Source organism: Oxyura jamaicensis, chromosome 14, assembly GCF_011077185.1.
Source record: "Oxyura jamaicensis isolate SHBP4307 breed ruddy duck chromosome 14, BPBGC_Ojam_1.0, whole genome shotgun sequence".
In the NCBI taxonomy this organism is placed as follows: domain Eukaryota; kingdom Metazoa; phylum Chordata; class Aves; order Anseriformes; family Anatidae; genus Oxyura; species Oxyura jamaicensis.
Genome location: NC_048906.1, coordinates 8,968,614 through 8,982,364, shown reverse-complemented (window position 1 = coordinate 8,982,364; position 13,751 = coordinate 8,968,614). Strand labels below are relative to the sequence as shown.

The 13,751-nt window shown below is 42.5% G+C and overlaps 1 protein-coding gene and 1 long non-coding RNA gene across 2 annotated transcripts in view; one reads left to right on the top strand and one right to left on the bottom strand.

Moving 5' to 3' along the window:
• Positions 1 to 12,851, top strand: part of XYLT1 (xylosyltransferase 1) — a 189,008-nt gene extending 176,157 nt beyond the window's left edge. The window contains exon 11 of the mRNA XM_035339161.1: positions 5,204 to 12,851. Coding sequence (XP_035195052.1) covers positions 5,204 to 5,526 — 323 coding nt within the window. The 3' untranslated portion in view covers positions 5,527 to 12,851. The remainder of the gene's footprint in view (positions 1 to 5,203) is intronic.
• Positions 22 to 7,792, bottom strand: LOC118174115. The gene is made up of 2 exons (XR_004754547.1): positions 7,664 to 7,792; positions 22 to 1,963 (listed from the first exon to the last, which is right to left on the bottom strand). It is a non-coding gene; the product is annotated as an uncharacterized LOC118174115 (long non-coding RNA).
• Positions 12,852 to 13,751: the final 900 nt, after the last annotated feature.

The following is a 13,751-nucleotide window of genomic DNA, read 5'->3' as shown; positions in this document are numbered from 1 at the left end:
GCGTATGCAGCTAGTTTATTCATTTTCTATTCCCATTTATTTATTAATTTTGGCCTAGAGTCTGTGCATGCAAGTAAAACCAAGAAGGGAAATCACCGACATTTTTTTTTCTGTGATATTATGTCCAGATGTGCATAACTGACAGAACGTGAATTGTTTAAAAACAGGGACTCATGGCCCTTTACAAAAATTAGATCTATAAAAGATCAGAGATCAATTCTTATATGGCGTTTTTGAGCACCCTTGGAGGTTTGGGATGTCTCCACCATAAGCGTGCCTCCCAAAGCTAGTTCAGTGGGAGGTTTGGAGTCCAATATTATGTATTCTTTCTTGCTCCTCTTTCTCTACCAGGCATCCAAATCTGGGCCTGTTTTCTCTGAGTTCTATCAATGATCAGTTCTGCCTTTCAGCAGATCCTTCTGGCTCAAGAGTGCCTTCAAGTGTTTGCTTGGTTGGAGATAATGGAGAAAGAAGGGAAAAAAGAGGGGGGCAGAGGGGCAGAGCACATGAAATATGTGAATTTGCCAGGTAATTCATTTGGAGAAATCAGGTTCAGCTTCATTTGGTTCACCGGTGTCTCTTTCCCCCTACGTCCCTCACAGCCAGATTTTTTTCGTCTTCTAACTGGCGATTTCGGGGTTTCTCACCATATGGCTGAGTGTGTTAAAGCCAAGATCCCCGTGCTCACTGCCAAGGACTGTCAGGGTGCCCCAGGACTGCATCATGCCAAGACAGAAAGAGAGTGTAACGTGGAGGAGACAGAACAGGGAGAAGATGACTAGCTCAATACACAGGAACGGGGCTTTCTTACTGTCTGCTTTTGAGTTAAAGAGCAGTTCAGAGATTCGAGGCTCGATGTCCAGGTCCCCTGCACAGGGACCGGAGAGGCAGAGGCAAACAACAGGCATAATCTAGGCTGTTTAGCCATCAGTTCTCAGACTCACCGAAGCTACCAAGTATATTTCATTTCCTGTGAAAACGCAGCAAATTCAGTAGAGGCTGGATCTGCATCTGGATTGGTGCTGCGCAAAGTCTGTGCAAAGCGTTCGTGCCAGGTGTGATCACACACAGCTCCCAGGAGCACAGAGAGGTGCAGGGAAAAAGCCAAAGCAATTTCATTTTCACGTTTGAGTTTATATTCATGGCAAAGTTTCCGCAGTGATCTCCCTGCTGGACTGATGCTAATGAGTTGTCATGCATTTAATGTATAGTACCTGTTTCATTAAACCTAAATAGGTTACTGTGAGCCAGTGGGCAGATTGACTTCGGGGGCAGATAAAGCCCCAAACCTCAAGCCAATACCAAACGCTGGATTGAAAACAAATAATTAAATGAATTAAAAACTTCTTCCTTCAAGTAAAGAGGGCAGGGATAGAGAGCATCTTTTTCTTCCTCCTTCAGAGAAACCTTTTGTGTTCAGTTCCTACCACGTTCATGTGCCCCTGATGTGGGGCTTCTGCTCCCTGCTGCCCCACCACAGGGCAGGGAGCCCTGAACACGAGCTCCTGGTCCAGTGCCCTCCAGCTACAGCTTCCTCTTTCAAAGGTTTGACAGCATTAGCAAACATCCTGTGATGCAAACACATCTCAAAAGCCTTTTAACCTAATCCATATTTATGGATCATCTTAATTAAGTATATACTGGGAAACCTTTGTTTTGCCGCTGGTTATTTGCAGTGGCTCAATCAATTCTAATTGCATCTATACACATTATAAAGTGGGTGGCAACTTGTGTCAGAACTGCTGTGATTTCTTTAAATTAACCAGCTGTAACATGACATGTTCTTGATAAATGTAGTAATAGCAGCAGGCAGGCACATGGCTGCAGAAGAGTAGACATGCCCTGGAATCGTCATTTCAAGAAAAACCCCGAAGACAAGGATTTGCTTCAAAATTTAGTTCAGATCCAGTTGACAAGGAGTCGATTAGCTTCACAACGAGCAAATGCAGCACTGTCTTGTTTGCTGCAAGAGAAAACAAACCAAATGTCAATAAAAAAATTACCTCTTTGCCAGAGGGTTTCAACACGATTCAAGTAAAGAAATAAAACTGTATGTTCCGTGTTGCTTTAAAAAAGCACAGGTCTAGCACCTTAATGTGTACCAAGGTAATCACATTTTTCATTCCTTGGCCCACTCTCTGTCTAAACTCATTTGCTTTTTCTGTAAAATGAAGAACAAACCCACACAAAAATACTGAAATCTCAGCCTGTGCAGCTGACTACAGGCTGTGTGTTCAGTCCAAAGAAGTTATACTAAGAAAAGTCAGTTGAGAAATGAAATGCCCTCCCAGAGCGAAGTGCAAACAAAAATGGGAGACAAAAATACCTGATTTTTTAAAACTGTAATTTAAACTCTGTGGAATATATTTTGCACTGGTATATCCTGTACCTCAAAGGACTTTGGGGTTAAATTTGAATTGGTTGCTGTAACTGTAGAGTTTTCAGTGCATAAAGAAACATCTCATAGTGGCAAGCCTTACATTTGTTAGTTTTTTTTTCATGAGCAAGGACTGAAGTGTCAGTGCTTTAAAAACATGCCCAGTAGCTCCAACCTCCCTTTGTGCAGTATTTCAGGGCATCTCCCCTCCTGTCCAGCCCAGTAGGTTATAGTCATGATTCTCTCTTTATTTTTTTTAACCTTTAATACAAAGAGGAATCGCCTCCATCTCCCATAGCTTGGATGAGCAGCACAGGCAGTAAACAAGGATGAGAATTTACTACTTTCTCCTGCAAACTCTTCAACAGAGACTTCGAGGGTTCTGAGTTGAATCCTCAGAATTTCCTGTTGAGGCATAGCTCTGTGCTCTGACTGCCGTTAACCAGCTCCTCTGTAGGACGTGCAGACACCTAACTTTGGGTATTTGCTCTGCTGTGGGGATAGGCAGTCCCCTTTTAGTACTGTGTCAGGGTTTCGTAATTTGTTTCACTTCAGGGAACGATGTTCTCTGTGTGCAGTGATGGCCCATAACACACTGAAAACCACTGTGATTTGTTCCTTCTAGTACTATCCCCAGTGGTCTTTCCTTCTCCTGTCTGCTGATAATTGTTGTTTTTCAAAAACCTTTCCCTTCATTTCCATTATGCACTTTTGCCATTGTCTCTGCGGGCACGTCCTTGCAGCGCGGCTGGTTCTGGAGCAGAGCGCAGCGGTCACTTGGTGGTGCAGCACAAAGCAGCAGTGTGCTGGGGGAGAAGGCCGGCACGTCTGACAAAATTACAGCAACAGCAAAATGGAGACATTTACATGTGTTGAAGATGCTGAGGTTATCACCCTTAGTTTTGTAAGAGCAGCCCCTTGATCTTGAGCAGCAGGGGCCACAGAGAAAAGATCATCTCTTGCTGTGTCGCCAGCACTGGGTCCTACAGCTTCTGTAGGTTTCAGTCCTGATAATCCACAAAGTCCTGAAGCTGAGCAAGTTCTCCTTCACCCCGTTATTTGTCTGGAAAAACATCTCTCTTGTTCCAGGCAGAAAACATGCACAACAGCCTTTAATTCAACAAGCTTTCTGAATTGCTGATTTCAATCAGATGATCCTGCTAGTGATGCCAACTCTTATTTGTTGGGGGATTTTTACTTATAATGTTCCTATTTAATTAATATGTTGACAAACAGTCTTCCATATTTAATTGCTTCCAAAGGAGGAAATTCAATCATGTGTACTTGTTCTGTTTCTTAAACTGCAGTGTTCTGGCAGAGCACACTTCTGACACATGTGCACAGAACAAACTCCTTTTGACTAGCGGTTATTCTGGATAAATAAAACAAAAAAAGCATTTAAAACAAAACTAAAAAAAGTCAGGTTTGATGAATGCAGGGACAATTAAGCAGTGTATAATGGTGATGGGAATCTACCGAACTAATTTAATTGGAAATTTAAAGTAATGGACTTATGCAGTATTTGACATCAAAAACTTTGCAAATGTAACAGCAAAGCTCCAATTAAATGTCCCTTTTCCCTCTAAATAAATGTACTGATTTATTGCCAGTGCCTGGGATACTGTCCTCTGCGTGGAAGAAAGGGCTCAGTGTCAGGCTGCAGTGCAAGCAGCAAGGACATGTGGAAGGAATTGTAGACATGAATATGTAATTCCTGGCCTCTAAATGATATCTGAACCCAGTGGCTTTCCTAGCCTGAAGCACCCTGAATGGGCCCTTTTTGTGTTTTAGACAGTGTGTGTGTTGGCAGAGCTAAGCATATCCTCTGTGCTGCTGAGAGCAAAGATGGTAAAGAACTCAGCTGAGAACAGAAAGAAATGGTTGAAAATTTACTCCCTTGAGGCACTGAGTGAATATTTTTAGAGGGTCACATTCTGGTTTTATGAGTAGCACCATAACCTACTCTCAGACCTTGAGAAGTCAGCGTGCCTTAGACGAGGGTGGTCAGACCTGCAGCATCCAGTTCTCTGAAGGTGTTATCACAGTCTGTCAGTGAGTTTTGCTGCAGTATTACAGATTTGGGATGACAACGCGCTGCATTTTGCTGAGGTAGAAGAGTTACTGTAAGAAAAGCAACCACAATGCAAAGAACCGTGTCATTAGGAAATGGTCTCAATCCATTATTCAGTGCAAGAGCTGGAATTATGATTGTCATTAGAGAGCACTTTCCCAGTGAGACTGGAGCACTTCCAGGAACGATGCTGGAGTTACACAGGTTTCATCAGCCACATCTGGTCTGCCGAGGTGATGGTGGTGTCCTTCCCGTGCCAGTAGTGGTACCACACGGGTTTTGGAGGCAGAGAGAGCTCATAAATATTGTGACTTCTACAGCAGGGGAAGGGGAATCAGTCTAGGAGAAAAAAATAAGCCAATATCTCAGCTCTTTCTCCCAGACTAATCACTGATAGCACTTGAAGGTCTGTCTGCGGTTGGCAGCCTTCTCACTCCAGGTCTCCTTGAACCATTTCCTCATTTCTAAGTGTGGTCATCCATGGGGATCTGCAGAGGTAACTTCAGCTGAGCAGGGCCTAGCTCCTGGGCTTCCTCTGTGGTGAAAGAAGCAAAACTAGCTTTTCCTGACTGAAAAATGAGTTTCTTGCAGGGAGTTGCACATTGCTCAAGCTGCAGGTATGGACAGGAGCTTGTAGCGAGTGCCCTGCTGGGAAGACCATGAGGCTGGGCCTGCCTTTTTGTTGTGCTGAACCCTCAAATCCTAACAAATTTCTTTAACATACTGATTTGGGGGCTTATTTCTGCTTTTTCTAGAGGAAGCCTTGAAGTACCACAGCGGGCCTCCAAAGAACGCGTACATGGAGCAGAGCTTCCAGGGCTTGAACCCCGTCTTAAACATCCCCATCAGTGCCGCCCGCATGGACCAGGCCAAAAGGAACGCGGCACTGGTGGGCGCCCGGCTGGAGGCCTGGGTGGACTCGCTGGTGGGCAGCGTCTGGTCAGCCGTGGACATCTGCAGCACCGGCCCCACCGCCTGCCCTGTCATGCAGGCCTGCACCCAGACGGCGTGGAGCTCCCTGAGCCCAGACCCCAAATCGGAGCTGGGCCCCGTCAAACCCGATGGGCGCTTGAGGTAGCAGCCGGTACGCCCTCCTGCAGCATAGGGTTTTAAAAGGGAATTTAACCTTGCTTCATACGTGAATCTCACACCAGGTTTCACCTAAGGGAACATTATACTTTTTTTGTTACATATCGCAATATAGTTCTTAAAAGATAATAATAATTCCGACAAGGCCTTTGGCACCGCTCTCTCCATCAGCTCTGTCAGGAACAGCTTGGTTCACCTCTGCTGTCCCGCTGGCCCCAGCCATGCGGGCCTTGAAGCAGTAGCAGCCATGGAGAGGGCAGTGAAGGAGCAGCTGCTGAAAGTGTTGTTTTTTTAAAATAAATTTGTCTGTACCTCTGCTGTTTCATAGGCTTTAATTATTTTGCTACCATGCATAAATCACAGCAAAATTCCCTTCTATTTATGCTTCCTGGGGAGGTTGGTTACTGCAGGCTATATCCCATATGGCCACAATACTTTACAGAACATGAAATAATTATGGTACACCCTCATTATTTTTTTATATATATAACACAAAGCAATTCTGGACTCAGCTAATGCCTGTTGTCATCCTAGTTAGGGAATGCAAACCGAGGCATAGACGTTCAGATTACATTCAGAGAATTTTCAGACTAATTTCATGCTAAACTCTAAATGGAACTGGTGTTTTGCAATATTAGTCTTTCATTTCTCATGCGGTCAGATTCAGGATCTGAGTAGTAGCAGTATTATTTTAAAAGCCCAAGAAGCATTTTGGATTTCAGCCCTTTGAAATCCGCAGGGTCTTTCTAAGCCCACCTGCACCTATGCATATTGCAGACTTTCCTGCACAGCAAGTGTGTGTGTAAATTTGGGTAGCTTGGGCTGTGTCTGCTCACGCGTTTGCTGATGAGCCGAGCTGTTTTTTCTCAGGCAGCGGAGTTGCTCAGAACCAGTAAAATGAAGGCATTTGGCCTTTGTAGTTTAGAGTTGGCAATTATTTTTATCAGTGCGAACAAGATTGGGACCTGAATCTGCAGCAACACATTTCTTCCCTATAATTGAGTAGTGGCTAATAAGTTTTAACACTAATTTCCTGCCTTGATCTCAGCTCTGCCAGCTCTTCATGAAGGGTATTTTTAGGCTTGTCAGGACACCTTGAAGACTGTGCAGGACATCAGGGTTCCTGACCAAAGCTGGACATGAAAGAGCAACACCATGTTTCTCGGTGCTTTTCCTTTATTCTCTCAAAAAATTCCACCCTTGTCTGTACTCAGAGTTTTTAGCAGGCTGCAACCTGTTTGAAATAGGCTTGTACTGCATCATTTTACGCTGCATTTTCTACAGTAGGAAAAAAAATGCATTTACATTCCAAAAACTTTTTTAAATGTAGGTTTTACGTGCAAATTCATCTCCAACTGATTCACATTTGCATAAAACATGCACTTTGTTTCTGTTGCTGTGGTAATCTCTTGACCCAGAAAGGCTATTAGAAGCTATTGGGTTCACTAGGAAAAAATCCTGTTGATTTAATAAAGCCAGGTACCTGTTTACCCTTCTGTGGGTATGTCTAACTTTCATTCCTGCTGATGAGAGTTAAGTTTCCACATCAGGAGGGCAATAGACCCTTAAATCATTCCGTAATCGCATCACACAGAAAGGTTGAATTCCCTTTTAAACAACTCTTGCACGATGACCGTGACACAGAGATCCCAGCGGCTTGTTCTCTCTCTCTCTCTGTAGTATTGGTTTAAAGCTACTTGCAGTTTGCTTTGGACTTAAAATTGCAGTGTCAGCTGTGCTGGCATTAAGGCAGAGCATTGAAATGTTTATCTGGCATGAAAATGGATGCATAGAAGGAACAATTTAGGTATTTATTATTTATGTTTTAGTCAATGACTAATTAGTAGGTGCTGCTTTTGCAGCTTGAAGATTATGTTATCTTACTAACTGAAGCTGCCTTTATTAAGAAAAGGCCTTCCTCCCCTCACACCTCCCTTTCTTTTTTTCTTCTTGATCTCGACAGTCATGAGAGCTGTAGTTTTAGGAAAGCTTGTAGCAATGAGAGCTGGTTGAAATATTTCAGTCAAAATAATGTTCCTGCTTTTCAACTGGCTCTGGAGGCCAGTGTGTTTAAAACCAGGGTTGCCAACAGGTTTATGTAATAGAAATACAGTGTCATTACTTACTCAGTAGGGTTTTTTTGTCGTTCTGTTTGTTTTGTTTTTTAACAGTGCTGATTGTTAATCTAACATTCCTTCATGAAGTGCAGATTTTCTGGGGACTTCCAATCCTCATTGTGAAATCCAGGGCTTTAGTCGCATTGATGCAATGGCAACTGCACAGTTAAAGTCCTGCGGATCAAATGGAGAACATCGTATTTAGGGCACACAATAAAATTCTTTAACAATCCTAGTCAGTGATTGTTCTCAATGAGACTGCTGGGGTAGTCACAAAATCTTCAGTCTGTCTTGCACATAGGCATATGTATAAGGGTGCGCCCACACAACACATGCAGATAACTTGATATTTAAATTTGATACCCTTTTATCCTTTAACAGGAACGTTTTAAGTGCTTTGTTGGTAAATTCTCATTATTAACTAGATGAAGCAGAAGGTGACAACAATCCGGTCTTTTGTGGCTAGAAGAAAATCTGCCACTTCCGTGACTTGAAATGTAAGGCACAAATTATTTTGTTTTAGTTCAAGAAAGGAAAAGAAATCAACTGGTTGCTGATATATCTCTTTACACTATACGTTAGGTTTAAAATGTATATATTTTAATATTACTTTGTTTTCTGAAAGACAAAAAGCATCTACACAAAGAAGTTCTGTAGCAAGCTGGTACTCGCAGCACTAGCTGTAAAACTGAAGAGGCTGGTCCGACAGCCCTTTCTCAGGCAAAATTTCCATGGAGCGCTGATTCTGAGTGAGGACTTCAGAGATAAGTCCAACATAAATAAAAGGGGTGACATTATCCCATGAATAAGTACCACATGTGTTTGAAATCATCAGAGGATGAGCTGCCATGTTTGGAACATCTTCTGAGCTGAGTGTCAAGTTTTGGCCCTATTCAGCTATAGCTGTTGGTGTGCAGCCACAGCCCCATGTCCTATAGGCACACTGTGTCTGAGTTGCAAAGTGCTGTAACTGTGCAGTACAACCCATGGAAAGCCAGGCTTGCCATCAGGAATCAGAGCTTGCTCCAAGCTGTGGCTGTGGCAGTGCTGCTAAGAATGACGCTCTGCTAAGTGGCTTTTCTGGATCTGAAATGGCAGGCACTTGGAGCCGGTGATGAATATTATATATTGTTAGAAGAGAATAACTTCACAGATCTTACATTTGGTGAAAAGGAGAATTCAGAGCAGGGACCACAGTTCGTACAAAACAAGCAAGTTAGGCATCTTCATTTGAATGTGCTGGTGTTATTTTCCAATCACACTGGCTAGTCCTTGCTGAATAGGACTCCAACTGAAAGCCGGCTTTGATCAGAATCCCTTTGCACGCATTTGTCCTCTGTGTATAATGCTTTGCTCATTTAAATTCTGTGCCCATTCTGCGCGATAGCCATGTAACACTTCTGTGATCAATCAGTATTACATAGAAAGGAGTTGTGGCAAGATGTAGAACATCTACATATGTGATTTAATAAATTACATCCAAAGTCAGTCTTAGTGATATGCAGACCTGTTTATATGGTAATGTTAAGCCTTGAGGCTAATAGAAATAGCTCAAATGACAGTTTATTTTAAAGTGTGTCCAACTCTTTGATGACACTTGGACACTGAGTATTTCTATTTTCATTTCCTGATATTCAAATTTCTAGAATTAAAATTATGCCTTCATTTTTTGTGCTCTCAGCAAGCAGAGAATTTTAAGAATCCCTCCATGATGGCAAGTATGACACAAGGAAGTCCATCTGTGTCTCTGTTGCTAAGCCTTCATTATCGCTAAGCCCAGAGATGCAGGAATGTGCATTTGTGTGCTACAAATTGACTTTCCTAGGTATCAGCTTTAATGCACAATGCATGTACAGTTGCTTAACAGCAAATTAACAACGATCCTGCAGCACCTTCGGAAGGACCAACTAATGTGAATTCACCTTCTGTCCATCTGCAGAGCTAACTGCAATACTAATGAAGGCTGTGGATACTAACAAAGTCTCTCTTAGCTACTATTACAGTGACCAGAGCAGTGAAGTCAGTGAATCAGAACTGGAGTTTTCTAAACCTGACTGAAGGGAGAGACACAGAATCATAGAATGGCTCGGGTTGGAAGGGACTTGAAAGATCATCTAATTCCAGCCCCCCTGCCATGGGCAGGGACACCTTCCACTAGATCAGCTTGTTCAAAGCCCCATCCAGCCTGGCCTTGAACACTTCCAGGAATGGGGCATCCACAGCTTCTCTGGGCAGGGTAAGGATAAAGAAGATGCTAAAACTTTGCAAAAATTTCATATAACCATGCTGCAACAATACTTTGAACAAACTGGGCAACTCTTCTGCACAGCAAGACTGAGAAATACTGATACCATGAGATCTTAGTTTTGACTTCCCAGATAAAAATAAAACCAAATCCAGATTTTAATTGTGGCCAGACAATGAGGACCAACTTTTGTTGATTTCTGTAGTTCTCATCACAGCTGTCAGAGAACTGCCAGCTTGCCGCTGGCTATCACACCCTCCTTGTTGCTTTCCCAGATCCCAAGGCTTCAGGAGTTGGCCAAATGAAACCTTGGCTGACTCCATTGGTTCCATTGGGCAGGATGTTTTGTACTCCTGTGAGCCAAATCCCTTAGGCTTCTTCAAAACCCCGAGCTGTAAATTGGAAAAGTTTGCTTTTCAGAGCAGTCTTCAGCCAGCTCAGTACTAACATATATGAAGGTGGCTGTAAAAGTGACACTGGTTATCTCTGCCTGACTTTTCAAGCACAGATATTTAATACATGTAACAGTAGGTCTGGTTAGTTCAGCGGCAGAGAAAGACTGACCTGGTAGAAAGCGGTTAGCAGCATTTTCTGTTGTCTTTAGCTTCAGTCCGGTAGCGAGAAGGTAATGCTCTGTGTGCTTTCTTTTCAACTATTCACGGCCTCCAAGCTAGTCTTAGGGATTTATAGCACATCGCCTTAAACTCATAGTCAACGACAACTGAAAACAGAACAGAGTCCTCCCAGACCAAACCCTCCAGCTTCTGACAAGACAGCTCCGGGGCTGCTGTCCATGGGCAGGGCACAAGCAGGGTGGGGGGTACAGGACACTGCCTGTCCCAGGGGCCCGGGGGGGGTGCTGCCGAGAACAGGCAGACCAGCTTGCAGAGCACCCCACAGAGGGCAGGCACTGCTGCAGCCAGGCACAGAGGAGCCAGACAAATGTGAAAGAGGGTTAAGAGCAGCCAGGATGCTGTAGACAGTATCACAGAATCATAGAATATGTTGCATATAGATCTGCAGCAAGTGTGGGAAGGATTTTGTAGGGAAATGCCTTTTTTCCTGTAGGCTATTCAAGGGCAAGTGTTCAGATTTGTAACAGGCCTTTGAAAGCCTTCACCACCACCACCAATGTAAGGAAAATGAGAATCAGGCTGAGAGCATTTAAAATTGAGGCAACAAGGTCTCACAGCCCGTCACCCAGGACAACAGCAGCATTAGGTTTTTTGCAGTTGCACATGTTGTTGGCAGCGAATAACCCTCGTGATGTGAGACTGCAGGTACCATGTTGATTTTGCTCCTTTATACTAATGACAGTGTATAGATCACTCTCCTCTCTTTGCTTCTGCCTTGGTTACCTTCTTTTGCTCATGGGTGCTATCACAGCTGCTACCTCACTGTGTCTGCAAACACGTTTACCTGATAACAACAAAAAAAGGTACCAGAAATCTCCTTGAACTGAATGTACAATCTATGCAAATTCTCTTTCTACTTTGTTAAAACCTAAAAGTATTACACGTAACCTTGCCAAATAAACAGCAAGATACTGTACAGGTGCCTCTGATAACAGAGTGACAATTCTAGGCGCGGTTCATTGCGCTGCATTTGTATATTGTAATGACTTTGCTTGTCTTTGGTTCTGTTGTAATTAACACCCTCGACTGAGACGATAGTAATCTCTTGCTAGGGGAGCACCTTCAGTTTGCTGGGAATATTCTGGAGGAGGAGGTCTGTGGCATTGAATTTTATTTTCTAGCTTACGTCCAAAAGAAGGCACAGACTTACTGGCCAAAATTGGGATGGTGTTCCAGATTTTCCTTGGGTAAAGCCTGTTGGCTTTGAATTGCTCAGTGTCTGTTCCCATTGTGGCATCCAGTGCGTTGCCCCTTAAAGAAAGCCTTACTTTCATCCTTTCTAAATGTGGCCTTAAACTGTGTTAGAAAGTTAGGTGTTGTCTGTGTCTTGCTCACTTTTTCTGTTTGTTGTGGAAGGAATAAAAGGCACCTTGAGATTTCTATTACAGCTCAGTTGTGTTGCTGTCAGCTTACACTTCACAAATACAATAGAAATTGCTTACAAATGCAGTCTTTAAGGGAAGAAAATGACCTTCCCTTTGGGCAAAAGGAAGGCTCAGACATTCATATAAACCTTAGGAAATTATGAGCTCTGTCTTTTGCAACTTACTGTAGATAAGGAAGGTGGATTTAATTACCTACAAAATGCAAACTTAATAGCTTTTTATTTATCTTCAGACTGTAACTGGACAGACTGCTCTTAGATGCACAAGACAATTTCTGGAGTAATTTCACTCATTTTGACATGCGATAGTAGCATGCCTTTCAGAATCATACTAGTAACTGGGAGAAGCTGTATTCTCTTTAATGGTATGGTCTTAAAATCTGAAGAACATCACCACTTGGGGCCAGATTTTGAGTGATGGTTGGGAATCTAACAGTACACATAGAAGACAGAGGAGTCTGGCTGTATCATCAGTCATAAATTCACTTCCAAACATCTGGCCTTTGGAGCCAGGTCCAAAGGTTGTCAAAGTCAGCAGAAACCACGGCCTTCTGCTAAGGCTTGGTGTGTTGGTTTCTTTAATACTTTTTCTCCATGGAGAACTGTCATGTTTCAGTAGTACCAATATTCCCGGCAGGCTGCAGTGCTTTAGGAATCCCAAATCCTACCCTGTTCCAGTGTTCTGATGCATATACAACCCAAAGGCAACTGAGAAGGGTTTACATAGCAAAGAAGATTTGTGAAACAAAAAGTATTAATTCGAGTTAATGAAATGATTTTTCTGACTTTGTTATTTTGGTTTTGGTTGATTGGATTTTTGTATTGCCTAGCATAATCCATAATAAGTTATTCCTATTCTGTCATTTTCAAAGACTGGTGGTAATATAGTTTTAAGAAATAACTATTTTGTTATAGATCATAATATGCATAAAACTGTACAGAAATATTTTGTAAGCTATTGAATAAGAAAAAAAAAAACATGTATATACAGCAAAGTTTAAAAAAAAATGGAAATTCAAATGGAACACACTGAAAGATGTAGATATTTTGCTATTTATTTAACGGAGTATTTTATGAGATATTGAAATGTCTTAAATTGACCGGTAATCAAAGTTCAAAGTCAGAATGCTTTTCTTGTAGTAGAATGTGATCTTCAGCAATTATTGCACTACCCCTTTTTGCACCCTTTCGTCTTTCATTTAGCAGAAAACAATGTGCCTTAGCTGTATTCTTTGTCAATGGGAGTTTGGTTTTTTTGTCCAATAAAGCATTTTTTTTTTGCAGAAAATGAAATGGATGTATTAAATACTGTATTATACCAAAAACACTGCAGTTGTACATAAATGCTTTCTGTCATACTGTGTTTTCAGATGCAGAATTTTAAAATAAATAAAAAACAAAGCTGTCTTTAGGAATGGATGTGCACACCGTGTTATTTTTAAACCCACTAATGGAAGTCTTTATTTAAAAGAACTTTGCTATTTGATGCTCTTTAGGAGTAAAAATGGAACAAAGCACTACTGAGCTGTGATCCCAGTGCTGATGCCGGTATGCTTCTTGGTGAGTCATTTCTCAGGCCTCATTTCCCAGCCTTAGTAATTACGGAGGAAACTCTTACAGGTGCCTTTTGGAAATCAATTTTTGTTGGTCAAGGTGACAGCTTGCACATGCCACGGGACTAATGTCACCATCAGTAATGGCATTGGGGGGCAGGGGCTGGACGCCACAGAGCTCCAGCACCGCTGACACCATAGGGTCCAGAGTCATGTGCAATCTTTTTAAGCCAAGTTCTCCTTGTTTTCCATCTCAAATGACTCTTATTGGGCCAGATTC